The 26,255-nt window shown below is 42.7% G+C and overlaps 1 protein-coding gene across 1 annotated transcript in view; it reads right to left on the bottom strand.

The window, feature by feature from the left end:
• inpp5d (inositol polyphosphate-5-phosphatase D) overlaps positions 1-26,255 on the bottom strand; it is a 105,577-nt gene that overhangs the window by 64,496 nt on the left and 14,826 nt on the right. Inside the window, exons 2-4 of the mRNA XM_033031436.1 lie at positions 26,191-26,254; positions 2,655-2,799; positions 426-540 (exon numbers count right to left, since the gene is read on the bottom strand). Coding sequence (XP_032887327.1) covers positions 426-540; positions 2,655-2,799; positions 26,191-26,254 — 324 coding nt within the window. The remainder of the gene's footprint in view (positions 1-425; positions 541-2,654; positions 2,800-26,190; position 26,255) is intronic.

Below are 26,255 nucleotides of genomic sequence, written 5' to 3'. Positions count from 1 at the left end.
ACATTAGCCACAAGTGCCCGTAACTGTGTTCTCACCGACATCTAACATCATTGTTACCACACTGTGCTACATCTGAGTACATGTGTGTATGATGGGAGGAAGGATAGTGTGTATGGGACAGCAGGCACTCATACTTCCTGGGACATTGGCCTAGCAGATACTGGTTCACCTGGACAGGCTTAGACCTGGGACCGGGGAGAATCCTGCACAGCTTTTGGGATGGGAACAGCAGGGACTGGAAAGTATACAATGAATATCAGAGCTCAGCTTCCCCTAAGCAAACACCCATTTCATAAGTTCCAGGAGCAGAATTAGGTCATTTGGCCCATCAAGTCTGCTCTGCCATTCAATCAAGGCTCCCACTCCCTCCACCCACTCCAGGTCTGTCAGATCAGCATTGTCAGTGATTGACTTTGACTACTTACAGTGACAACGTTGCTGCATCCACTCCTTCAAGGCGCTGTGCGAGTATCTTGTTGACCAGGGACTGGCTTATATCACTCTTGGTCTGAGTGGGGGATTCCGTGACATCTGCTGCACCTTTAAAATGCCAGGAAAGCAGTGATTAGGATCACGTCTACGCAATGATAGCAAATAACAGAATAAACCTTGGCTGAAGGAGACTGGAAACAGCCAATGAACTGAGGAACTTATCTCCTGAGTTCTCTGAGTTGCACATTGCAGGGGGAGGGGAGGGGGGGGGGGGGGGGGGGGGGGGGCAGTAATTGGTTCATTGAGCTCAGCATTCTCTTCCTGTCCTTCAAAACAGATTACTTCGAAAACTGCACCAATAACATTTGGCACTTGCTTTCATAGGTATTGCTAACATCAAGCAAAGCTCAATATCACACATGCACTCTACCTAAATCCAGCAGAATTCTTCAGATTCAGATTCAACTTTAATTGTCATTGTCAGTGTACAGTACAGAGACAACGAAATGCAGTTAGCATCTCTCTGGAAGAGCGACAGAATATGATTTCAATAAATAAATCTATTTACATGCATACAGTCATAGACTTCTTTTTCCTGTGGGAGGAGTGTCCGGGGGGGGGGGGGGGGGGGGGGGTGATTGGCAGTCACCGAGGTACATTGTTGAGTAGTGTGACAACCGCAGGGAAGAAGCTGTTCCTGGACCTGCTGATCCGGCAACGGAGAGACTTGTAGTGCCTCCCGGATGGTAGGAGGGTAAACAGTCCATGGTTGGGGTGAGAGCAGTCCTTGGCGATGCTGAGCGCCCTTCGCAGACAACGCTTGCTTTGGACAGACTCAATGGAGGGGAGCGAGGAACCGGTGATGCGTTGGGCAATTTTCACCACCAGTGCTTTACGGTCGGAGACAGAGCAGTTGCCATACCATACTGTGATACAGTTGGTAAGGATGCTCTCGATGGTGCAGCGGTAGAAGTTCACCAGGATCTGAGGAGACAGATGGACCTTCTTCAGTCTTCTCAGGAAGAAGAGACGCTGGTGAGCCTTCTTGACCAGAGTTGAGGTATTGTGGGTCCAAGAGAGGTCATCGGAGATGTTGACCACCAGGAACCTGAAGCTGGAAACACGTTCCACCTCCGTCCCGTTGATGTGGATGGGGTTGTGCGTGCCGCCCCTAGACTTCCTGAAGTCTACAATGAGCTCCTTGGTCTTCTTGGAGTTAAGGGCCAGGTTGTTGTCAGCGCACCATGCTGCTAGGAGCTGGACCTCCTCCCTATAAGCCGACTCATCGTTGTTGCTGATGAGGCCAATAACCGTTGTATCATCTGCATACTTGATGATGGTGTTAGTACCATGTACAGGTGTGCAGTCATAGGTGAAGACACCCAAGATTCATGACTGAGATCCTAAAGTGGAAAACCCATTTCATGGCTGTTCTTATTGCAATCTACTCAAACAAATAAACTCATCTGAGTACACCACTAGTTCATGCTCTTCAATTTTGGACAAGCATTTCCAAATAGAGTCAGCAGGCAGTTTAAACTCCGTTCCAGTGGCTGTTCCACGTCATTGGAACTGAGATCTATCCTGTCTTCAATTACCAGAGGCACACATATGATTGCCTGCCCCGTCAGGGCAATGAGAGTCATTATGGTGGCCAATCTGCTGCCCAGCCGTTTTTGACTCGCCCAAATTTGGCACAGACAGAGGATCCCTCCTTGTCCCAATTACTCAGGAGCACGTCAGGCCTTTTAACTGCCGGAGGAATTACTGAACCAGAATTCACCTGGAACTCACTTATGTAGGTGCGGCATTCAACTGGAAATAATCAGAATTCACTGGCAGACCCTGTGGCACAGCTGGTTGAGTACTGCCTCACAGCACCAGAGAACTTGGTTTGACCTTGACAACAGATGCTGTCTTGGTGGAGTTGGCATACTCTCCTTGAAACTGTGTGGGTTTCATCCTGGTGCTTTTGTTTCCTCACACATTTCTATTATACGTGTGTTGGTAGAATAATCGGCTACTGTAAACTGTTCCTAGTACATAGGTAAGTGGCAGAATCTGAGGGAGATTGGACTGCAGAGAGAATAAAATGGGTTAGGGTAGGGTTAGAGTAAAAGAGGGTGCTTGATGGTCAACGTGGTTTGGGTGGGCTGTGGGCCTGTTTCCTTGCTGGATCTCTCTATGATATTAATAGCAGTTTAAAAATCATTCTCCATTACCTGCTTCCATCTCAGGGCTCTCCAACTCCTCCACTCGCTCCACAGGGTGCCGCAGGTGAGTCACCAGCCCCATGTCCTCCTGCATGTAGAATTCAATCAAGTCGGGCATCTTTTCAAAATTCTTCGACTTGATTCCTGCAGAGGCCTGTGCCAGATATACAGTGTTAACCAGAAGCATCTGCAGCTTTAGTCATCACACCTGTGGTGTTTACCGCCCCCCCCCCCCCCCCCCCCCCCCCCCCCCCCGCCCCCGCCCCCGCCAAGGTCCCATTGTGCCCAGAGGCCTTTCGGTCACCCATTGAAACACCCAAGATTGTTGATGTGCTCTGCTTCCAAAACACAAGGGTTGACTCCAGTTGACACCTGTTCTTTTTCCAATGGAAAGGAAACATCATTAGCAAGCAATCAATGACAAAGCAGCCTGGGGCACATCTCACGAGCCCCTCGGGATTTATCCACCTTCCTATAGTCAAAGTCTTATTTCTTCAAGGTGACGTTGAGCACATCCACAACACCTTCTGCCTAACTGGCAATCTCATCCCAAGACAGAGCTCAGTGTGAGAGTTTTTTTCGGGAGTTTGGTATCAGGCATGGGAACCTTGTGGTGGTCTGCTGAACAAAGGAACTTGGGCATCAGTGTTGGAGATTTTGGTTTGCGTATTCCACCCATGCATTTGGAGGATTATGCAAAGGCAGCATTGTTTTTTTTTTCCAGCACTTGATGTTCATCATTCCAGTCATAGAAGCTCCTTCCAGTTCCTTCCTGCACAGCAGAGTGCAGATGGTCTTTAATGCTGGGATATATGACTGGAGAGTGTAGGATTTGTGACTAGGTGACACCCTGTGACCCTGGGGGGTGTAACAACGGGTACATATGTGCCGCAGGTCCAACTACAGATTCAAAGATCTCTTTTTAAATGGATGGTACAAGCACAATGAGCTACAAGGTTCTCTAAATGACCATCCCTTGTCCTTACCTCTGTCCCAGATTTTACTCTGGCCAGAGACAGGCACTTACATGTGACCTTGAGGGACTCATCGGTAAGGCTGATCCTGTCATTTTGCATGGTTTTTGCATGTGGTCAGGGAGGAAATTTGCCCAGCTTCCTGACTGACATGGGTGAGAAATGCTTGTGCCATGAGTCAGCATGTTTTCAAAGAAAAGTAGCTCGCATTTTCCCTCAGTGTTCTGGAGTTTTCCCTTTAGAATTGACCTCTGAATGTAACTATGAATTACATTCCCCTGAATTATTTTGAGATCTGCATTGCCTTCAATAAAATAGCCACATTTTCAGAACAGAAGCTGCAGTATATTTTCTACTTCATCTTTAACTCATTGGACTTCATAAGGCATTCCCTACAAATCATGCTCACCATAAATGCCAACTACAAACCTCATCCACAAGAAGCCCCAACCACAAGCTTCACTCACAAGATGGATCACTGAAAATCCCCTGGCATAATCTGCACCTACATTACGTTCCATCAAAATTCCCACCACATCAAGCCCCAGCCACATCTCTTAATGCCGGAACATAATAACCCCTAATAGCTAGTGATCAATTCTCCCCACTAAAATCCATGATGGTCTGCTTGGAAAATGCAGAAAGGCATGTTCCAAAGAGTTTGAAAGTGCATTGTAAATTGTAGTGAAAATGCATTGTAAATGAAAAAAAGTGCTTCATACAACCAGGTCTGGATAAGGAAACCACAGGCTTGGTACAGGTGAATGTGTCTGTCTCCCAACAATGGGTGAGTTTGAATAATCATTTACCTGAACAATTCAGAAAGAAATCTAAACATTTAAAGAACGAGTGTAACAGATGAGAAAATAGTTTTGCTCTGGTAGCAGCAATGGGTATCACTTCCTATTGATTTCGAACTGCCGTCAAATAAAGAATGTTCATACACTTTAGTTAAAAAAAAAAACGCTGCTATCAGCTTCAGAAGTCCCTGCTCTGAAAGAAATAGTCACCTTGGGAATACAAGGTTCGGATAGTAACTGCCTGCATGGTGTTGGAAGGGAAGACCAGAGGGAGGTAGAGAGTTTTGTGATTTGCCGCCCTTAGTCAGGGCAGGAAAATTAGCAATGCGTCTTATTTTAGATGTCACATGTCAAGCATTAAACATGATTTCTAATCAGTTGAACTAGATGCATCTGCAGTCAAATGTCCTTTTTCTAAAAATAAACCTGGTGAAATTGAGCTGTGGTTTCTAATTATAGATCCATTTCTTCATTTGTTGGGTATCTCACAGAATATGAAGTGGTTTAGTTTTTGCTCTCTGTCTCTCAGAGTTAGAAGCATGTATGATCAAGGCCACCACTGAAGGCTTGGCTCTCTCTCTCTCTGGTCTACTGCCGCAAAAGTGCTTGATGTGCTCTTTTTCAGATCCAATACCATGGATGGACCCATAATTGGGTGCAGAAGTACCCATCTACTAGAGATAGCACATAATATGCTCACCTAGTGTGGAGCTGCAAGCAATGAGGCTTTTCAAGGAATACCAGGGCACTTCCCTCAGTGTGCAGGTGAATGTTTGTCGAAGGCCGAGACAGGCAGGTTCCTAGACCTGGGTTTTCAAGCCAAGCTGGGGTTGAGGTCAAATGCCAAATCAGCTGCAATTTTGTGAATGAGGCTCAAGAAGGTAGCTTGCTCCTACCTGTTTTCTAATTATCTAGAATTTCCTTTGCTCATTTCTTGAAAACAAAGGAGTAGAGTAACCATTTGCATCCATTTCTAGGTCTCATATTGACCTATGCTACCTGACCTTCTGAAAGGCACTATCAATTTCCCTCAGGTGGAAAATCTCCGATGACATTTACAATAGGACAACATCCCGAGTTCATACCTTAAAGTCATACAGCACTGAAATAGGCCCTTCAGCCCAACTTGCCCATGCCTGAATTTATCCCATATCCCTCTAGGTTTAGAGGGATACAGGCCAAACATTGGCAGGTGAGATTAGTGTAGATGGGGCATCATGGTCAGCATGGGTTAGTTGGGCCGAAAGGCCTGTTTCAAAGCTGTATGGGATAACAGGCCTTTATGACTGAGTTAAGACTCTATTTGGTGCTGGAAATGTGCAAAATGACACGGGAAATGTGGTGACTTTTATGTTCTGCCTCAACGTAATCTACGATTCTGACACTTCTACTTAAGTATGATTGTGCCTATATATTGCACGATTGTTACTGAATTGTGTGCATAAAAGGAATGTCACTGTAACTAGGTACATGTGGAAATAAAGTACCATTGAACCATTGATTAAATCATTTTCTGGGCTACTTTCACACCATTTTATATGAACTTGTAACGTATAATTAGGCTTGTTAATTCCTTAGGTTGCATCAAGGGCTGCATCGTATGTTCCAAGTGGATGAAAGGTCCTGCAGAAATGTAAATATTTCTATAAGAAAAGCTAGGAATCATTTTGCTGAATACTAAGAATAAAGAAACTAAGCCTTCCATAAATAAAAGTAAGTTTATGAGGAATCACTCGATGTGATAATCATAATGAGAAGGGGGAAAATGTATTCAGTAGTGTCTCCTGATTATTATTTTGGTTTAGTTTGGAGGTACAGCGCAGAAACAGGACCTTCAGCCCATCGAGCCTGTGCCAACCAGCCACCCCCACACATTAACACTATCCTACACACACTAGGGACAATTTTACATTTATACCAAGCCAATTAACCAACAAACCTGTACATCTTTGGAGAGATGAAACCAACGATCTCGGAGAAAATCCACGCGGTCACGGGAACATACAAACTCCGAACATACAGACAGCACCCGTAGTCGGGATCGAACCCAGGTCTTTGCACTGTAAGGCAGCAACTGTCAGGCTGTAAGGCAGGTCACAGTTGTGTAACTGTGACCCACAACTTTTATTTGACATCCTACTTGTATTAAAAATCTAGACTAATTTAGAGTATAGTTAAATGAATGTGTGGGCCAGAATGAAGAAATTATATTTATATTTAATATGATGAAAGTTTGAACCTACAATGCCAGTCCAGTGCAAAGAAACAGTCCAAAGAAACGGATAAGATCTTACATGACTGTGCTGAGTCGAAGGACTAGTTCATATTCATGCAGTCTGCAGCCAATTTGAATGAGTATGCTTCTGTTGTGATTGTTTTCATCGGTATATGCTTGCCATGAGATCCAGTCCATGGCGAAGTCCAAATCTGTGGCCTTCAGGTCGGATGATCCCAACCTGTGCAAGCAATGTATGTACGACCTTCATAAAGCCATCAAGGATGCCAAGAGAAAATTCAATGCCAAGACAGAGCTCCAGTTTAACCACAAAGACACCAATCGATTGTGGCAAGGCGTGCATGCTATAAAGGGCTACAAAGTGAATCTGGGCTGCATTGCTGACAACAATATGTTCTTCCCCCGTGACCACAATTATGCATAGTTTGAACAGAAGGTCAGTGGAATACCACCAGGTGGTGCTGACAATGGTGCCTCGCCATTGTCTGTCTCGTCATTTTCCTTTGTTGTTGTTTTTAGTTTATTGTATGTTTTAGTGTACTTTTAGTTTTGTATTACGTGGGGGGTGGTGTGTTGGGGGAAACTTTTTAATCTCTTTCCTCGACGGAGATGCTACTTTTTTCCGTGTCGTGTCTCCCTCCGCACTGCGGCCTAACATCGTGGAGCTGGCGGCCTCTTGCTGGGAACCGACTTTGGGATCTCCAACTGCAGGAGCCTGCGGACTCACCATCGTGGAGCTTGCGAACCCCTTTGTCAGGGATCAACTTCGGGACCTCCAACCGCGGGAGCTTTGGCCGCCCCGATCGCGGGAGCTTCTTTCGCCCCGATCGTGGGAGCATCGATCACCCCGACTGAGGATGGTTCGACTCCCATGACCGCGGGAGAAAAAGGAGGAAAGAAGATAAGACTTTATTGCCTTCCATCACAGTGAGGAATGTGGAGAAGCGGTGGATGTTTATGTCAAATTTTATGTAGTTGTATATCTTGTTGATTTTTTGGTATGACTGTGGCAAATCAAATTCCTCGTATGTTGCAAAACATACTTGGCTAATAAATTATTATTATGATTTTAAATAATGTCACACGCCCCAACAGCTTTGAGGCACGTGCACCCACGTCAGATCGGTCTTCATGAGCGTGAACCCATTTAAAGCCACAGGCACAGTGGCTTTATGTCAGCTTCGAACTTATTGACTGTAGCTCCATCTTCAACATCATAATTCCCACCAAACTCATGTCCAAACCCCTGGACCCATGACCCAACACCCACCTTTGCAATTGAATTATTGACTTCCTGACCCACAAGGATGCATTCTCAGCCTCTTACAATACTTCCTGTACACCCACAACTGCACAGCCAAATTCTGCACTAACTCCATTTAAAAGTTGACAAATGACACCAGCATAATGGGCCTGATTGCGAAAGACGAGAAGGCAAAGAACAGGAAGGAGATAGAGAGCTTAGTAACGTGGTGTCAAGACAACAACCGCTCCCCCAATGTCAGCAAAACAAAGGTGCTAGATATCGATTTCAGGAAGTGGGATCGAGTGCACACCTCAATCGGCCTCAATGGTGCTGAACTGGAGATGGTCGAGAGCTTCAAGTTCCGAGGTGTAAATATCAGCAACAATTTGTCCTGTCCAACCACATTGACATTATGGTTAAGACAGTACACTAATGCATCCACTTCCTCAGATGACTAAGGAAATTTGACAAATATGCAATTATTCTCACCAATCTCTACAAAAGCATCATAGAAAGCATTCTATCAGGATGCATCACAGCTTGGTTTGGCAACTGCTCTGCCCAAGACCACAAGGAATTGCAGAGTAGCGGACAAAGCTCTGTCCCTCACACTAAGCAACACCCCCCCCCCCACACAACTCATGTATTGTGTTTTAAAAAATATATAATTTATGATGCTTTTATAAGTGATATACTAAGATTTTATATGTACTTTATGATATTTTATTTAATATGCAATGCATTTTTTATTAATGTAATGTTGCCCCTTGTCTGGACCTCGAGTCCGTAATAAAGTTTATTATTATTATTATTATTATTATTATTATTATTATTATTACTATACCATCTTCTGCCCTCTGTTTTCTTTCTCTTTTTGTACCACCTGTGGTCACTATTTATGGTTTGATTGTACTCATGTGTGATATGCTTTACTTGAATAGCATGCAAAAACCTTTCCACTGCATCTCAGTACATGTGTCAATAATAATAAACCAAACAAAGCTTTATAGGCTTTGAAACAGACCACGGAAAGTGACCTCCTAGAACCATAAGACTGTGAGCAGACTGGAAAAGGTTATCAAGGGACTGCCTTACAATTGCATGGATGTAACCAATTAACCTATAAACCTGCACGTCTTTAGTGGAGGCCAAATCACTGGATGGATTTAAGAGAGAGTTAGATAGAGCTCTAGGGGCTAGTGGAGTCAAGGGATATGGGGAGAAGGCAGGCACGGGTTATTGATAGGGGACGATCAGCCATGATCACAATGAATGGCGGTGCTGGCTCGAAGGGCTGAATGGCCTCCTCCTGCAGCTATTTTCCATTTTTCTATGTTTCTAATGTGGGAGGAAACCAGAGCACCTGGTGAAAACTAGCACGGTCACAGGGAGAATGTACAAACTCCGTATAGACAGCACCCATTGTCAGGATGGAACCCAGGTCTCCAGCGCTGTGAGGCAGCAACTCTACAGCTGTGCTACTGTGCCACCCAAACCTCTCCCACATTATGATAAAAGCTGCAGAACAGGTAGACATGCCGCAGAAAGTAGTGAAGCTATAAATAGCAGTGCGAGTAGGAAGCAAAATTCAACGTGCATTGCACTGGTGAAACCACAACTTCTGATGCAAACTTCAATTGCTCAGGTACCACCAAACCCGCCTCTTATCACAACCTTTACAGTGGCTGCGTCACACAATGATTGCTATCTTAGATTTTGGTTTAGTTAAACAGACTGGAGGAAAAGACAACCACAGATGCTCAACCACATACAATATAACTAGTTGGAGCATTTTTACTGAACACTTAGTATTAAGGATATCAAATGTCTTTGTAGTATCTTTAAAGTTTCAAGTGGTTTCTTCCACACCTAACTTTCATGGCAATTTCAACCAAATCAAATGATTGGCCTCCATACGTAAATCCCATTGATCTTGATCTGATTGAAGAGCTCATTTGCCACCAAGCAGACACACTTTGCAGCTCAGAGAATGCTGTTAAGAACCTGTTCTCTCTCAATTATTCTTTTTCTCTCCAATGTCTGACTCTAAAGGTCCTAATACTTTGAAGAGGGTCCCGATCCGATACATTGTCTGTCCGTTTTCGTAACAGATAATGTCTGACCCGTTGAGTTCCTCCGCAGTATATTTTTTACTCACGATTGCAACATCTGCAGTGTCTCCATGTATTTCCCCAAATGTCTTTTGAATGTTGTTATCGTACCTGCCACGATTGTTTTCTCTGGCAGCTCATTCCAAATACCCACCAGTGAAAAAGTTGCCCCTCAGGTTCCTGTTAAATATTACCCCTCTCACCTTAAACCTATGCCCTGTAGTTCTTGCTTTCTACCCATGAAAAATACTTTGTGCATTAACCCTACTTATTCTACTCATAATTTCCCCCAATCCTCTATAAGATCATCCCTCTGCCTCCTATGCTTTAATAAAGTCCTAGCTTGCCCAACCTCTCCCTGTAGCTCAGTCCCTCAAGACCTGGCAACATCCTTGTAAATCCTTCCTGCACTCTTTCCAACAATGGCATCTTTCCTGTAGCAGGGCGAACAAAACTGAACACACTACTCCAAGTATGGCCTCATCGGTATCTGGTACAAAGTCCCATCTAACCCTTTACCCAACTCCTTTTATTGACTTTTTATTTTCACTTAGGTAGCTTACACCCCAGCGGTATGAACATTGACTTCTCTAACTTCAAATAGCCCTTGCTTTCCCTCTCTCTCCATCCCATCCCCCTACCTAGTTCTCCCACCAGTCTTACTGTCTCCCACTACATTCTATATCTGTCCCGCCCACTCTCCTGATATCAGTCTGTATAGGGGTCTTGACCCGAAAGGTCACCCATTCCTTCTCTCCAGAGATGTTGCCTGTCCCGCTGAGTTACTCCAGCATTTTGTGTCTACCTCCTTTTATTGTCCCTTACACACCTAGTCCATTTGCGTATTTTTTGTTTTCAATGTTAATGTACAGTTTGTTAATGTTCTAATGAGATGTTTTTCTCAGAGTCAGTATGTTCGCCACATGTTGTGGTGCACACTGGTCCTGGAAGATCTTCAACACACCAGATGGCTTGGCCTTGTCCATTTCCAGTGACATCCATGCAGGAACATATCCTTGGAGAGGAGAGACAGTGGGGATAGATGGATTCCCCCAGTGGTCTACTGTCTGGGCCTGTGAATGACCATCTTGGTCCGGCCCAAAAGCGGACCAACTTGAGCCCCTCCATAATGGTTGCCCAAAGTTCAGGAGTACGGCACTGAAGTGTGGGCAGAACTAGTGGAGCTGCCCAATTAAACAGGGACGCATTTTGTATATACAGGACAGGTCACCTGGGAGTCTGTGCAGCATTGAAAAAGTTTGTTGCATTGGTCTATAGTGAGCAACCCACCTATGATGCCCCAAATGGAAAACAAGGAGGTGTCCCATTGAGGAGACCATGGAAAGCCCACTCACTCAATGTGTTACAGTGTAGAGACTGCAAGCAAAAATAAACTGCTTGTTGCAAGGTAGAACGGGCTCCAAGAGTGTTTTCCAAGAGAGAGCTCAAGTTGTGCGGGTACAGGACCAAAGTGGCCTCTGACACCACAGCACGGAGGTCAGCAGAGGGTTTATGGCCTGTTTGGGACCTTCAGGAACCATTTTGACAATTCTGTCCAGCAGCCCTGCTGAGTGATAATTTTCACTTCCAACTCTCACCAGTTTGCCAGCCACGCTTCCGACGCTAGTTGCAACTAGTCACCCCTGAGAGTTGACATTTTGAAATTTAGAATTTAACATTTAGAGACACAGCAATGAAAACAGGCCCTCTGGATCAGCAAGTCCACGCTGGCTATCAAAATCCCGTTCACGCTAGTTCTATGTTAAGCCACTTTCTCATTCACTCTCTACACATGAGGGGCAATTTCACAATTAACCTACAAGTCTTTGGGATCTGGGATAGAGCTGGAGCACCCAGAGGAAACCCACATGGTCACAGCTAAAACACTCCACACAAACAGCACCCGGGGTCTCTGGCACTGTGAGACAGTAGCTCATCCAACTGTGCCACTGTGCAGAGTGCTCCATTTCTTCTCTTCCCCCAGGGAATCTACATCCCAGTGACCCTTTCTCCCAACTGACCACTGTGAAGGATGCAGTGGAAACAATATGCTGGCATTCACACTTCCTCTCCAAGTCAACACAATCTGTCACTGATGAGTATGTTATTGGCATAAGGCAAGGGACAACCTCATACCTGCCCTGCACTGAGACAAACTCCTCACCCACCTCTTCTAAAGATATAGGATTCTCCCAGATTGCTTTCTGAACACTGCTTTCCAAACCAAAAGGCCCACTATCATAATCCCTTGAGCTTTATCCATACACTCCAGGCAATTTTGGGAGGGCCATGCGCAAAGGCCAAAAAGGTATGCAAAGGTTTTGCACATATTCTGGTCAAGGCTTAGTGCCCAGGGAGATGGCTCTTTTAAACTGTGCCAAGGAACGGGACAAGGTGTTAGTTTCTTAAAGTGATTGACTCACTAAGAATGTTGACTGTCTTGTGTTAGAAAAATTGCAAACTATGAAATTAAATTAAACTCCGTGGATAAAATTGTAGGATGTAAACTCAGGTCACTGGCCTGTAGGCCCATTAATTTTATTACTTCGCCATCATCAAAGCCCAAAGAAAGACTCACATTTATACGGCACCTTTAACGCTTCCAAGATACCTTTAAAAAGCTCCTCATTTATTTTTTTATTTTTTTATTTTATTTATTAGAAGTGAGTACAATGCATTGGTACAAAAACGATGTTAACAGATTACATTCTCTGTACAACTTCCCTTTTTTTTTAAAGAAGTGAGAAAGGAGAGAAGAAAAAGAGGTTGTGAAAAGTGAAGAATAGATTAGTGAGCGTGGGTGAAAAACAGATAAAGAAAAAGTGAAAGAGAAGGAATAAGTGAAGAAGGAAAGCAGGAGGGAGATTATTCAATCGCCGCAGTGAGATGATTTTTTTTAAATATTCTAAATCATCTTTCACCCATACCTGAAACTGTTAGTTTTCATAATACTATGTCACCACATGAATCCAAGAAATCAATAAATGGGGACCAACTCCTTAAGAATAGGTCTTGTTTGTCTATTAGGAGGAGTCTCATTTCTTCCAAATGTGCTGTACCCAGCATATTACTGATCCACATTTTAAATGTTGGTATATTAGCATTTTTCCAAAATTTAAGTGTAAGTTTTTTTGCTGTTATTAACCCATAATTGAAAAATGAGTTTTGGTGTGTATTTAATTTGTTCCCATCTCCACTTACTCCAAATATAATCATTTCAGTGTTAGGTTCCATTTTTGTCTTAAATAGCTTTGAGAATATATCAAATATATCACACCAAAATGTATAAAGTTTTGTACAAGAGACAAATGAGTGTGTAATATTGGCATTTTGAGAAAGACATTTATCACAAATGGGAGAAATATTTGGATAAAATTTATTCAACCTAGTTTTGGAATAATATAATCTATGTAATATTTTAAATTGAATTAAGTTATGTCTAGCGTTGATCGAACATTTATGTATGTATCAAATATTTTTCCCATGTTTCCTTTGAGATTTTTATCATTAATTCTTTTTCCCAGTCTTCTCTAATTGCCTCTGTTGATGGTAATTCTATATTTAAAATACTGTTATACACGTATGATATTAATTTTGTTGACTCCGCCTTGATATTCATTACTTCTTCCAGTGGGTCTAAAATCATACTTTGGAATCTTGGTATATATTTCTTCATAAAGTCACATACCTGTAAGTATTTAAAATATTGATTGTTATTCAATTTAAATTTTGATTTTAGTTGTTGAAATGATAATAAATTTCCCAATTCATACAAATCACCTACCTTTTTAATTCCCACTTTTTCCCATTGTTTATATGTTTTATCCATACCAGATGGTTTAAATACTGGGTTATTCACTATTGGTGTTAGCACTGATAAATTTCTTAATTTTAAAGTTAATTTTATTTGTTTCCAGATTCGTATTGTATTTTGTATAATTGGATTCTTCTTATATAACATATTATTCAGCTTTATTGGGGGAAAATGATCGCTCCTAGATCGTAGGGGGCGCAATCCTCTTTCTCCATTCTTATCCATTCCAACTGTTGAGCAGAACTGTCCAACCAATAAATTATATTTTTAATATGTACTGCCCAATAATAGTATAGAAAATTAGGTAGTGCAAACCCCCCCACCTCTTTGGGTTTGCACAAGTGATTTCTTTTAATTCTATGTGCTTTATAATCCCAAATAAAATTAAAAATATTTGAGTCTAATTTTTTTTTAAAGTGTTTTGGTATATATATCGTTATAGATTGGAATAAATATATTATTTGTGGTAGCACTATCTCATTTCTGTCAAGCTAGTTTTAATCTTTGAATATTGGTGCAGTGCAGACCATTAAAAAAAATCAGATACAATAATGAACTTTTTGTTTAATGGGAATCACAGTCAGATTATTATAGAAGAATACCATGAGATCTCAATGAGCAATTTAAACAGTGAAGTACTCGCTGTTGGTTGGATCATTAATCTAGACTGGTGAGCAGTGTGGGCTGTGAATGCAGCTCTGAGTTGGAGGCAAGATAGCTATCACTGAACCACAGGCCACATGGCTGATGAAACTGGCTGGCCCATTAGACAGCTATCCCACGGATTGATGAACAAGACTTGAGTCAATTGTGGTTTGCATGATGCTCATTGCAACAAAACCACCATGCATTTTGCAGCGACAAAGAAAGCTCGTGAGAGAGGCTGAAATGTTAAAGTTGCAAAGGATTACTTTTAGCTCTCAAAGCTACTTGCAGTCACAGAAAGGGGAACAAACAACAAAATACAGCTGCCAAATGGAGTTAAATAACTACTGTTGCAGGAGTTGGAGTTTCGATTCAGATAAACGAGCATCCAGTAACAAAGAAAGCTGTACTGAATATAGAAATTAAGTTTTTAAAAAACGGAATAAGCTTTCTGGCTAAATAAGTTTCAGTTTTTCCACCAGCCCATTTGAAATTAAGCAGAATCCAACTGTGAAAAGTACAGAAGGTTTTTGTGAAAGTGACAAAATGAAGGGTTCTTCCTTCCACATGATATAAAATGGCCGACAGAGGTGCCATCAGGTTGGAGTGAAACATTCTTCATGGTTCAGCAGTTGCAGGGCTGCTGATTGAACAATTAACCACTGCCGCTCCAAATGTACAGGTAGACATAATGTCAGATTGCCAGATACAGGACTTGTTATTCCAACTAGCAATGTAAATATGTTTGTGGACTCTCAGGGGATAAAAAGCCACTACGTCTTATAACAAGTAAATCTCACTACAATGTCATCTCCAAACAGTGTTCCGAAACTTAAGGAAAAACAATGTGATACTCCATGGGCCATAAATCCATTCAATGCAAACAGGAGAGCCTGCAGAAGCTAGAATCTGGTGGAGGCTCTTGACCTGAAACGTCAACATACACATTTTGCCTCCACAGATGCTGCTTGACTTGCTAAGTTCTTCCAGCATTCTTTTTTCTGTACCATATAGTTATACTCAGTTATCATAGAACAATGTGTAGGAAGGAACTGCAGATGCTGATTTAAACCGAAGATAGACACAAAATGCTGGAGTAACTCAACGGGACAAGCAGCATTTCTGGGTAGAAGGAATGGGTGTTGCTTTGGGTCGTGTCCCTTTTCATAGAACAATGATCATTCTCTTAGGCCTAAATTTCTTCAGTTCCTTTGCCAATGACCTTCCCTCCATTATGTCAGAAGGGGATATTTGCTGCTGATTGAACAGTGCTCAGTTTCATTTTCATGTTTACTTGTTGGCAAATAGTGAAAGATATCTGTACCAAGCAATGGCAGTCTCCAACAAGAGAGTCTAAGAACCGCTTCCTACCATTGTTTCATATCTCACCATCAGAACTATAACAAAATTAACTACAAAAATATCAGAGTATGAGGGTAGGTAGACAAAAATGCTGGAGAAACGCAGCGGGTGAGGCAGCATATATGGAGCAAAGGAAATAGGCAATGTTTCAGGTCGAGACCCTTCTTCTGATTCAGAGATGCTGCCTCACCCAATTAGTTTCTCCAGCATTTTTGTATGCCTTCGATTTTCCAGCAACTGCAGTTCCTTCTTAAACATAGTATGAGGGTAGGTCAGATGTTAGATAAAAGAAATAGGAAGTCAGCTCCAAGTCCTACGCCAAGCTCAAAGCCACTATCTACAAAGTATAATTCCGTAGTGTTATGGAATACACTCCATTGCATGGATGAGTTCAATTCAAGCATTCAAAACAACTTAATCTAATCTAGGAAAAACCTGTTTCACTGGCACTCCATCAACCATTAAAAAACATTCAATGGTCATAATTGGTGTAGTGGTTACAGTGAGTATCATGTACAAAGTGTACTGCTGTTGCTTGGCAAGGTTTCTTTGGCAAAACCTTAAAGGGGTTGTCCCACTACGGCGACCTAATCCGCGAGTTCTGACGAATTTGCCCTCGACTCATACTCGCAGCATGGTCGACACGAGGTCCTAGGAGGTCTTTGTAACTCTCCTTCATGCTCGAGAGTAGTCCCCGCCTACTCGAGGCCTCAGCTAGGTCGCAACGTACTTTTCAACATGTTGAAAAATGCCCGCGAGTAAAAAAAGGTCGCCATGGAAAAAATCGATACTTTTTTTCCTCATAGGTTTAGTCGAAGTAGGTCGGCATGTTATTCGTAGGTAATTGAGGGTAGTCGAAGGTAGTGAAAGCTAGTCTTCAACATAGTCGAAGGAGTTCTTCAACATGACATTTTTTTCAAACTCTCCTAAACTCGCCAATTAGGTCACCGCAGTGGGACAGCCCCTTAACTCTGGAAGGCCAGAGGCAGAAAGCAATTGAGAATTTCATCTCCAAGTCCTATGCTGCTCAGACTTGGAAGCATGTTGGTCTTCCTTTGTGGTCACTGCTCTATTTTGGATTTTCCTACTCTAGCAGCATGAAGGGAAGCTTATCACAAGTTCTGGCAAGGTTCAAGTTAGTGCAACAACACTTTGAAGGGCAATTAGAGATGAAAATTAATATTGGCCTTGAAGAGCAATGTTTGTGTTGCATGAATAAATGTAGACACAATTTTGCACTGAGCTTTTGTATGTGATGTATCTGACAAGAGCTTGGTAGGAAGTGGTCTTAATAATTAAAGCCCCAAATTTTTCTTTGGGATTTCTTTAAATAACAGAGTTGAAAACTCAAAATAAATGGAAGTCAATGAAATAATTGCGTGGCTATCCAGGAAAACTTTCTAGTAGCTAAGGACTCCTTTTGTTTTTATTTTTGACGAAGGTACAGTAGTCTAAAATTCTTGACCTTCATGTTCAGGAACAGCTTCTTCCCAACACCATTAAACTACTGAAGCCCACAAACACTAACTAAACGTCGAACCATGAACTGTCTCGGTTGCAATAGGGACTTTGGCTTTTGTTTCGTTTTGCACTAATTTGTATTTTTTTAAACTTATTGAACTTTTTGTTGTTGTTTATTACGCCATCTATTGAGCACTGCCTTCACAGACCCGTTATTCTGCTGCGTATGAATTTCAATGCTCTGTTTCAGTGCATCTGACATTTAAACACTCTTTACTCTCTTGACTCTTAATCTCATGAATACGAGGTACATTGCTAATTCTGGCCATTCTTTACGATTTAATGTATTTTAATATCAGGACGTAAAATAAGTAACTTAGCTAGTATTTAGAGAAATGCTGAGAGTTGTATTATTACATCGAGCCAAGTGCTGTGTAAAAGCAAAGACTATCTCATGTGTAAGTAAGTTGTGGAACAGTCATTGTAGCTGGGATACTTCAATTCATGTGAGCGCTGAGAAAAAGGTAGGAAATCATTGAACAAGAGACTAAGTTTGCAAGTCTTCCCGAGCAGTTGGCCCACAAATGTACTGGAAGAATGGAGACCCAAGGGATTGTAGATGCTGGAATCCAGAGTAAAAACCTTTGAAGGCGACACCTGTCCCATCTGTCCATTTCCCTCCAGAGATGCTGCCTGACCCGCTGAGTTCCTACAATAGTTTTTTTTTGTGTTTTAAGAATGCCTGACTCTTTACACTTTGATATTATTGTTTATTGATTACGAGGAAGTGGACCAAAACTATAGTAATTTCCCCTCCTAAAGTCACGGAGTAAAAGCGGATTGTTACATGGCCCTCCCCAGTTTATGAATGCCTGAATTATGTTCGGCCATACATATGAACAAGCTTTTGAGAGACGGGTGGGCTTGATGTGTCTGCCATTGCACGGCTTCAGGCATCGTCTGCTGGGTGGGAACTCGGACTGGGGCTGCATTTATGTCGAACTGTTCTCAGGAACGGAACCATGTCATAATCAGTGGAGGTTCTATATCTACATATTACATGGATAAAATAAGACTCATTCACAACAGCGAAGATAGACATAAAATGCTGGAGTAACTCAGTATGTCAGGCAGCATCTATATAGAAAGGGATGTTGGGTGGAGACCCTTCCTCAGACTCAGACTTCAGACGAAGGGTCTCAACCCGAAACGTCACCTATTTCTTTTCTCCAGAGATGCTGCCTTCCCACTGAGTTATTCCAATGTTTTGTGTCCATCTTCGATGTAAACCAGCATCTGCAGTTCCTTCCTACTCATTCACTACAGGAATGAAATCATTCAACTAGATGGAAGTTATACATAATCAACTCTCCTCTGGCAGAGAATATTGTCCCTGTATGCAAATGTTTTATAAATAAACTCTTCAAATGTCTCAATTAGATTCCAGTCTATAACTCACTCATTTGATACGTCTCCATATATTAACTATTCAAGCAACTTGATTAGATTCCAGCCTGTTACTCAATCCAACCTCTCCATTATGTGCAAACTGCTCAAGATCTCCATTGGAGTTGGACATATTTTTTGTTATTCCTCCCCCTCTGAAATCCTGGAATTTGTGGTTGGAAAAGGCTGGACTAGTGTTCCTGTTCAAATTCAAGAGACATAGCCAAAATGTATGAGCTCGAGCATGGAGACACAAACTTGGAGGGGGAAGGGAAGCAAAGGAACTGCACTTTAAAAGTTAAGTAACGCAGCAAATCTCATAGGTTTTGTTCAGCTGCAGACCATGTCAGGCAAAATACAAATGCATCTTCCGCTTTTGCAGAAGCTCTTTGTGAGTAGCTTGGAATCAATGCCTTAGCAACTTCCTCAAAGTGCTGAAGCAGAACACTCAAGTCAGGTCAAGTTTATTGTCATACACACAAATACAAAGAGCGAGAAGTACAATGAAAATCTTTCTTGCAGAATCCTCACAGGCACGTTGACTCAGATAAATACACAAAATATAAATTACACCCAAATTCTACAACACAGTGAAATGAATAATACCATGCAGGAAAACGACATTGCAAAACACAATTCGAAAACAAGTCTACGATAGTGCATGAGGAGGCCCGTAGTGTTCCGTTGCTGAGATAGGATTGGAGTTGTGGAAGTCAGCTCAAGAATTGGATGGTTGGAGGAAAAATGTTGTTCCTGAACCTGTTGGTGTGGGACTTCGGGCTTCTGTCCCTCCTGTCTTATGCAGCAGTGAGGAGAGAGCATGGGATCCTCATTAATAGATGGTGTCTTCTTGAGGCATTGGTCATACAGAAGCTTTCAATGATGGGGGAAGCTGGGTTTGTGAGGGACAGAACTGAGTCCATCACTCTCGCACAATGATAGTATCAATCTAAATAAACTTTCTATGATGCATATCTGTAAAAGTTTGTTAGAATATTCAGTGACATCTCTTTAAACTTCTAAAGAGCTATAGGCACTGGAGCACCATCTTCGTGATTACATCAATGGTGTAATCCAGATCATCTTGAACAGGACAGGATTGACAGGTCATCCAAGATGTTAAAGGTCTGGAATTTGAAGTTGTTAACTCTCTCCACCACCTACCCCATCAATGAAAACTGGCATTGGTATCCCGACTTCCACCTTCTGAAGTCAATGATTAGTTCCTTCACTTTGTTGGCGTCAAGTGAGAGAATTTTGTTGTGGCATCACTCATCCGGGTGTTCTATCTCTCTCCTGTATGCCTAATGACCATCGCCGATTCAGCCAACAACTGGTGTCATTGGTGAATCTGTAGATGACATTTTAGCCATGCTTAGTGTAAAGCGGATAGATCAGGGGGTTAAGCACACATCCCTGAGGTACACCTCTGTTGATAGTCAGTGAGGTGAGATGTTGTACCAATCTGTTCTGATTAAGATCTACCGATGACAAAGCCACAGATCCAGTGGCCAAAAGAAGTACAGAGGCCCAGGTTTAGGAGCTTAGTGATAAGTATAGAGCGGATGATTGCATTGAACACCAAGCTATAGTTGATGAACAGCCTGATGTATATGTTCCTGTTATCCAGATAGCCCAGAACAGAATGAACCCCAGTGAATTAGCATCTGCTGTTGATCTGTTGCAGCGAGGTGCAAATCGAATCAGATCCAGGTCATTTCACACCATAACCAACATCCTAAAGCAGTTCATTATGAAGGGTGTGAGTGCTATTGGACGGTAATCATTGAGTCAGGTTACCTTGCTCCTCTTAAGCAATGGTCCGCCCTTTTGATTCAGGTAGGAATCTCAGACCGCAGAACAGAGGTTGAAGAGGTCCTTGAATACGCTAATACGGGTGGAAGTGAACTCATCATGTATGTTATAGCATGGCTAGAATTGGTGCAATTAATACGTATAGTAAGTGGAGGCACAGTTTAAGGTAGAGTGCCACTTAAGGGCCTGTCCCACAATTTTTTTGACATGGTCGCGTCGTGACGCGGGGTGACGCCTGTATTGTCATTAGTGGTCTCCTCAAGTGTCGTTACTTATTTCTTGTTGCCACGGGGTTTTGAAAGCTTTCGGAGACAGTGGGCTTGACGTTGCCTTTGGATCCGTCTTGGAACAGGTACTTTGGATCTGTCTTCATTAAGGAAGACATAAACAATCTTCCTGATATAGTAGTGGCCAGAGGATCTGGGGTGAGGGAGGAACTGAAGGAAACCCACATTAGGCAGGAAATGGTGTTGTGTAGACTGATGGGACTGAAGGCTGATAAATCCCCAGGACCTGATGGTCTGCATCCCAGGGTACTTAAGGAAGTGGCGCTAGAAATTGTGGATGCGTTGGTGATAATTGTCCAATGTTCTATAGACTCAGGATCAATTCCTGCGGATTGGAGGGTAGCTAATGTTATCCCACTTTTTAAGAGAGGCAGGAGAGAGAAAACACGGAATTATAGACCAGTTAGCCTGACATCAGTGGTGGGGAAGATGCTGGAGTCAATTATAAAAGATGAGATAGCCGAAGATTTGGATAGCAGTAACAGGATCGGTCCGAGTCAGCATGGATTTACGAAGGGGAAATCATGCTTGACTAATCTTCTGGAATTGTTTGCGGATGTAACTAGGAAAATGGACAAGGGAGAGCCAGTGGATGTAGTGTACCTGGACTTTCAGAAAGCATTTGATAGGGTCCCACATTGGAGATTAGTGAGCAAAATTAGGGCACATGGTACTGGGGGTAGAGTGCTGACATGGATAGAGAAGTGGTTGGCAGACAGGAAACAAAGAGTAGGGATTAACAGGTCCCTTTCAGAGTGGCAGGCAGTGACTAGTGGGGTACCGCAAGGCTCGGTGCTGGGACCGCAGCTATTTACAATATACATCAATGATTTGAATGAAGGGATTCAAAGTAACATTAGCAAATTTGAAGAAGACACAAAGCTGGGTGGCAGTGTGAACTATGAGGAGGATGCTATGAGAATGCAGGGTGACTTGGACAGGTTGGAGGAGTGGACAGATGCATGGCAGATGAAGTTTAATGTGGATAAATGTGAGGTTATCCACTTTGGTAGCAAAAACAGGAAGGCAGATTCCTATCTAAATGGAGTCAAGTTGGGAAAAGGGGAAGTACAACGGGATCTAGGGGTCCTTGTACATCAGTCTATGAAAGTAAGCATGCAGGTACAGCAGGCAGTGAAGAAAGCGAATGGCATGTTGGCCTTAAGGGGTTGGACAGGCTAGATGCAGGAAGATTGCTCCCGATGTTGGGGAAGTCCAGGACAAGGGGTCACAGCTTAAGGATAAGGGGGAAATCCTTTAAAACCGAGATGAGAAGAACTTTTTTCACACAGAGAGTGGTGAATCTCTGGAACTCCCTGCCAGAGGGTAGTCGAGGCCAGTTCATTGGCTATATTTAAGAGGGAGTTAGATGTGGCCCTTGTGGCTAAGGGGATCAGAGGGTATGGAGAGAAGGCAGGTACGGGATACTGAGTTGGATGATCAGCCATGATCATATTGAATGGCGGTGCAGGCTCGAAGGGCCGAATGGCCTACTCCTGCACCTAATTTCTATGTTTCTATGTTTCTATGTTTATAACAAGAAGAATCAAATATAGGAGCAAAGAGGTCCTTCTGCAGTTGTACAGAGCCCTAGTGAGACCATACCTGGAGTATTGTGTGCAGATTTGGTCCCTTAATTTGAGAAAGAACATTCTTGCTATTGAGGGAGTGCAGCGTAGGTTTACAAGGTTAATTCACGAGATGGCGGGACTGTCATATGCTGGGAGAATGGAGCAGCTGGGCTTGTACACTTTAGAAGGATGAGAGGAAATCTCATTGAAACATATAAGATTATTAAGGGTCTGGACACGTTAGAGGCAGGAAACATGTTCCCGATGTTGGGGGAGTCCAGAACCAGGGGCCACAGTTTAAGAGTAAGGAGTAAGCCATTTAGAACGGACACTTTTTCTCACAGAGAGTGGTGAGTCTGTGGAATTCTCTGCCTCAGAGGGCGGTGGAGGCAGGATCTCTGGATGCTTTCAAGAGAGAGCTAGATAGGCTCTTAAAAATAATGGAGTCAGGGTATATGGGGAGAAGGCAGGAACAGGGTACTGATTGGGGATGATCAGCCATGATCACATTGAATGGCGGTGCTGGCTCGAAGGGCCGAATGGTCGACTCCTGCACCTATTGTCTATTGTCTATTGCCTATTGCCTGACGTTGCCTGTCTTCTCCTGTCGTAGGTTGTTGCCAGGGTGAAGCCAGGTGACGTTGGTTGTCGCCGGGTCATGACCTCGATGAATTCCATTGGCGACAACCTACGTCATCTTACGTCAACTGGCGACAGTTCTGACATCAAGAGAAGTATTCACTTGTCTTCATTTGTCGCTGACAGGGTCGTAACATGTGGTAGCTTGTCGCTGGTGGGGGTAGGTTGACTTCGGCTGTTGTAGGTGGTCGCCTGTGTGGTCGAAGGTTGTCGTAGATTGTCATAGGTGTGGTCATAGGTGGACGTCCCAAGTCACGAGGGATTGTGTCGCCAGTTGACGTAGCTTGTCGTAGCTTGACGTCGACTAGATGGTTGCTTGTCATGGACATTGTCATGGGGTGCGTGCATTTCCGACATCACGCCGCAACATTGACTGGTGCCACAGTTGCCTAAAAAATTGCCTAAGTGGGTCAGGCCCTTTAGATTACATCGTTCTGTGCTTGTCTGCAGTGGAGAATAACAGCTTACTTTCAGTTTCCAAGTTTTCTGAAAGTATCAAATTTAGTGAGGGGAAATCTACAAAGTTATTCGGAAGAAACTGCAAACAGATATGGCAGGTGTTGACTAACACAGAAGAAAAGTTGTGTATTCTGGAAATAAAATGTGAAATATATAAAATATTCAAGATATTAAAATAAAGAACTGGAGATGCGGTAGGCCTTGTCAGACCACCCAAAACACCAATTATTGTCTTCTTGCCTTTACAATTCCTCAACTCAATCCAGTGATTCTACCTTGTCAGTCCCTATGTCTTCCCTCGCAAGGGACTGAATTCCATCCCTCACCAGAAGAGCTAACTACCCCCCCCCCCCCCCCCCCTCCTCTGCCCACCTGCCTGTCCTTTCTATAGGATGTATAACCCTGAATATTAAGTTCCCAGGCCCGATCCTCCTGCAGTCACGTCTCAGTGTAGCGTCCTGTACCTTGACGAGACAAAGCGTAGACTCGCAACAGTTGCGGTCAGAATGACAAGGCCTACTAGACACTATGCAGTGCACCAGACCCAGAGCAATATGTTCCATTGCCCTCCCTGACCCAGGTCATGTCAAGAAATCCAATCTTTAAATGGAGTTTGAGTGGAGGAGAGCTAAATTGTGGTGGTGTTCCCAAATTTCCTTTAACTGCATTCACTTGCTCTAGTTTTCCTCTGAGAACTGATATATTATTAAATATATTGGGGTGTGGGTGGGGGTGGCGGGGGTGAATTCTCACATCTACAATTAATTCTTCAATATTTGTTCAACGATTTTTCTCCACTTATACTGTTGTAAATGGGTCACCTAATAGCTTCAGTTTTGCTTTGTCAACTATCATTTTGCAGCGATAGCCACTGGGCAGAACCATGAAGTGAATTGCTGAACTTGTTCTTCAAACTTGATCACCAGACCTTTCTCATAAAAAAATTTCATGACTATGGCGAATTCACCACTGGAGCTCACTGACAAATAATTTGCTTGAGGATATCATCCTTCCTTATGAATCCGAAACAATAGGTTCAACTCAAGCATACACAAGTCTACATGGCCTACATGTTGTTGGTACAGAGAGAGTGCTGCATTATGTAACTATCTTTCAGACAAGTCCATTCTTTATGTTTCAGATGGTCTTAAAACCTCCCCACCCCCTCCACTATGCCCCCTAAAAGTACAGGGGAATTCCCTCATATCTCATGCAAAAGTTATCTCTCAAAAGAAAAGAAAACACCGTTTCTCAACATATTAGATTGTTGGCGAAAACGTTCAACAAATCAGCTGCCGCATTCTTACAAAAAGAGTGAACACATTTTGACTTATCAATCTGTCTATGAAAAGATGTGGGATGTCCTGTGGTTATGAAAAGTATTTCAAAAATGCAAGTTGCTTCATTTCTCATTGTTCAAATGGATTCTGTTAAAAAAGAGAATGTCTTGCCAGGAGGCCATTTGACGTAAAGCTACCCATAACGTTCTATTGAAAATTTTCCCACAGCTGCTATATAAATGGAAGTGGTTGTTTCCTCAGAATCAACCGGTGAGTATCACCTGACATAAGTGAAGTGATTGCACAGACTTTAACTGCAAACTCATATTGATGTGGCTCCACAGAATTTAGAAGATTGAGGGGGGATCTTATAGAAACTTACAAAATTCTTAAGGGGTTGGACAGGCTAGATGCAGGAAGATTATTCCCGATGTTGGGGAAGTCCAGAACTAGGGGTCACAGTTTAAGTATAAGAGGGAAGTCTTTTAGGACCGAGATGAGAAAATCATTTTTTACACAGAGAATGGTGAATCTGTGGAATTCTCTGCCACAGAAGGTAGTTGAGGCCAGTTCATTGGCTATATTTAAGAGGGAGTTAGATGTGGCCCTTGTGGCTAAATGGATCAGGGGGTATGGAGAGAAGGCAGGGATGGGATACTGAGTTGGATGATCAGCCATGATCATATTGAATGGCGGTGCAGGCTCGAAGGGCCGAATGACCTACTCCTGCATCTATTTTCTATGTTTCTATCTGACCACTTTAGAGATGTTTCATCGTTTCTTCCTTCATTCTTTTTCTTGCCAGAACAGCTGCTATTCACACACACACACACACACACACACACACACACGTTTTACAACACAGGCAGCATTTAGTGAACTGAAGTACTCCAACTCCATTTGGTTGTTCTAATAAACATTTTCAATGCTCCTGCACCAATAGATCCCAAAATGAACTACAAAGCTTTTGGCACCAACTCTATGGTGAACTGTATAACCATCCACCCATCAGTATTTCCAAACAGCCTCTTGAGGGACTCGTACAACCTTGGGGAAAAAACAACAAACTTCTCCCCAGGTCTCAAATGATGATCACTAAGGGGAAAATCAATCCAACAGTGTTTGTAATTCAAATTTTGATATCAAAGTTTAGAAATGAGTCACACCCAATTCTAGCAGAACGTGAATTGTTCTACTTGTTATGCAAGAGGTCCATCCTCATTCACTTTCACAAATGTTTAGTACCATTTATAATAACATTGGTTGCTGTATCTTTAATGTATTGTCCATATTTGGAATTAATTTCATTTTATGATCTTTCACATAGCTCTGCTCTCCAACATTTAAAAGGTCACAAATTTGATTGCAGTTCAGTATTTAGTTTAATGTGATCACCTACCTGAATGGACAATGAATTGTCCTCATTTATAAAAATCCTATAAGTGTAGATGGATTTTTCATACC

Source organism: Amblyraja radiata, chromosome 13 (assembly GCF_010909765.2).
Source record: "Amblyraja radiata isolate CabotCenter1 chromosome 13, sAmbRad1.1.pri, whole genome shotgun sequence".
Classification (NCBI taxonomy): Eukaryota; Metazoa; Chordata; class Chondrichthyes; order Rajiformes; family Rajidae; genus Amblyraja; species Amblyraja radiata.
This window is presented reverse-complemented; position numbering and strand designations above follow the sequence as displayed.